At 27.7% G+C, this 1975-nt stretch overlaps 1 protein-coding gene across 1 annotated transcript in view; it reads left to right on the top strand.

The window, feature by feature from the left end:
- LOC122633021 (intraflagellar transport protein 20 homolog) overlaps nucleotides 1–956 on the top strand; it is a 1644-nt gene extending 688 nt beyond the window's left edge. The window contains exons 2-3 of the mRNA XM_043820456.1: nucleotides 44–198; nucleotides 288–956. Of these exons, the coding sequence (XP_043676391.1) occupies nucleotides 44–198; nucleotides 288–401 (269 nt within the window). The 3' untranslated portion in view covers nucleotides 402–956. The remainder of the gene's footprint in view (nucleotides 1–43; nucleotides 199–287) is intronic.
- The last annotated feature ends 1019 nt before the right edge of the window (nucleotides 957–1975 follow it).

The raw sequence follows: 1975 nt of genomic DNA, 5'->3' as shown, positions 1-1975 counted from the left end.
CCCCCCCCCTTTGTAATTCGTCTGTCGCCATTTTTTTTTATAGGAATCGTGGAATTTCAAAAGAATTGTAATAAATTCATTGACCTGACGGACAATTGGGCGAATGAGGTCGAAAAAGAAAAAATGCGAACAATTGGCGCGCGAAATTTATTACGTTCGGTTGAAAAACAACGAGATGCGCAGAAACAACAAATACAGGTTATTGAAAATTCTTATCTGTTGTTTCTTTCTTTATTATTATTTTTTTTTTTTAATATAATCAGATCAATAGAATATAAAAATTTCAGGCATTGATCATGGAGAAATCAATGGAATTAGAACGTTTGAGGATTCAATATGACTCGTTAAAAAAAATTGAAATGGAACAAATAGAAACGATTGAACATTTAACAGTAAATTAAAATTCAACTACACAAAAAATATCATAACAATTGTATTTTGATATTAAGGGAAAGAGCGTATTGAAAAATAAAAAAGAAAGAAAAGAAAAAAAGAAAAAAAAAAAAAAACAGAAAAATTAAGTTAGAGACTAATCGAATGAACATATATTATGAATATTACTATCATACATAAGTTTATGAGACGAAGTTTGTAGTTTAAGAGAATGCATGGGGGTGAAGGGGTTGGAGGTGTACGAGAGAACCCTTCTTAATGAGAAAAATGGTGTTAAGAGTACGCAGTACACTTATCGGTTAAGTTGACAAACCCCTGAATTGAAAAGGCACATCAGTTTTATTTTCTGAATCGATACTCTAGAGATTCGCAGACAAGTATCGTTATAAAAATCTACAAACAGTCGGTCAATCCGAATTGACAATTTCATTTGAGAATGCTCTACGACACAAGAGAATCAAGTTATTAATTTTTCAACAGCGATTACAGTTTTAGGCACTGCAATAGTGTTTTGTGCTTTTGTATTTTAATTAGGTCTTTCGTTCCATATGTTTCTTCTTTTTTCTTTTATATATATATATATATATATATATATATATATATATATGTTCTTTTTTGTCTTTTTTTGTTTGTCTGTTTGTTTGTTTGTTTTGATAAAATCAATGAATATAATTGAATTAGTACAGTTAATGGAGCGAGATATATTTACATTTTGTGGTCGAGAAATGATTGTTTCTTAATTCTTAATTATATCGCACAATAATTATGTGTCACAAATGATGAGTTCTCACGCAATGCCCTTATGTAGTACAATATAATATAATACATAAGTTTTCAGATTGATGATCTCTCTATGTATATCGAATACTGTTTCTGAAAAATCTTAATTCTCAATCGTACAAGTTTCTACATAAAAGACGAGTTCGAACTCGTTGACAAAAGTGCAATGGCACTTCCAAAATAACATAATGTGAAATTACTATTATTATTATTATTATTATTATCATTATTATTATAATATTATTATTATTATTATTATTATTATATTATTATTATTCCTTTTTTTTTTTCATTTTTTTCTTTGTTAACAATATCATCGATACAAAAAAACCATAGAACGATAACACCTGATAAGCGGACGTCTTAATTCTGCAATGAAAGTTTTTTATACTCAGAGATTATGCCCGTTCAACCATTGTACCCCAGGGATTCAAAAATAAACTTTATTTCGTAAAAATAAGAAACGGCGTATGTGTATATGTGTAGTATATATGTGTGTACGTGTGTATATATGTATAGTTGTGTGTATGAGATAGTGTATGTGTGTGCGTATAACGTGTATATGTATGGTGTGTTTAATTATTACAAATATAAATCCTATAGCCTAAATTTATAAATATGTACAATTACATATATACTTACTATATTAAAAGTAAGCTAAAAAACTCAAAGAGCATATTTCGTCAACATAAATGGAGCAAATGAGATGATAAGCAATTAACTTTATTTGCTGAAAGCTAAATTAAATGAAAGAAAAAGAGATATCATGTGTGTATATATATATATATATATATATATATAT

The sequence above is a fragment of the Vespula pensylvanica genome, chromosome 11 (genome assembly GCF_014466175.1).
Source record: "Vespula pensylvanica isolate Volc-1 chromosome 11, ASM1446617v1, whole genome shotgun sequence".
Lineage (NCBI taxonomy): Eukaryota > Metazoa > Arthropoda > Insecta > Hymenoptera > Vespidae > Vespula > Vespula pensylvanica.
This window is presented reverse-complemented; position numbering and strand designations above follow the sequence as displayed.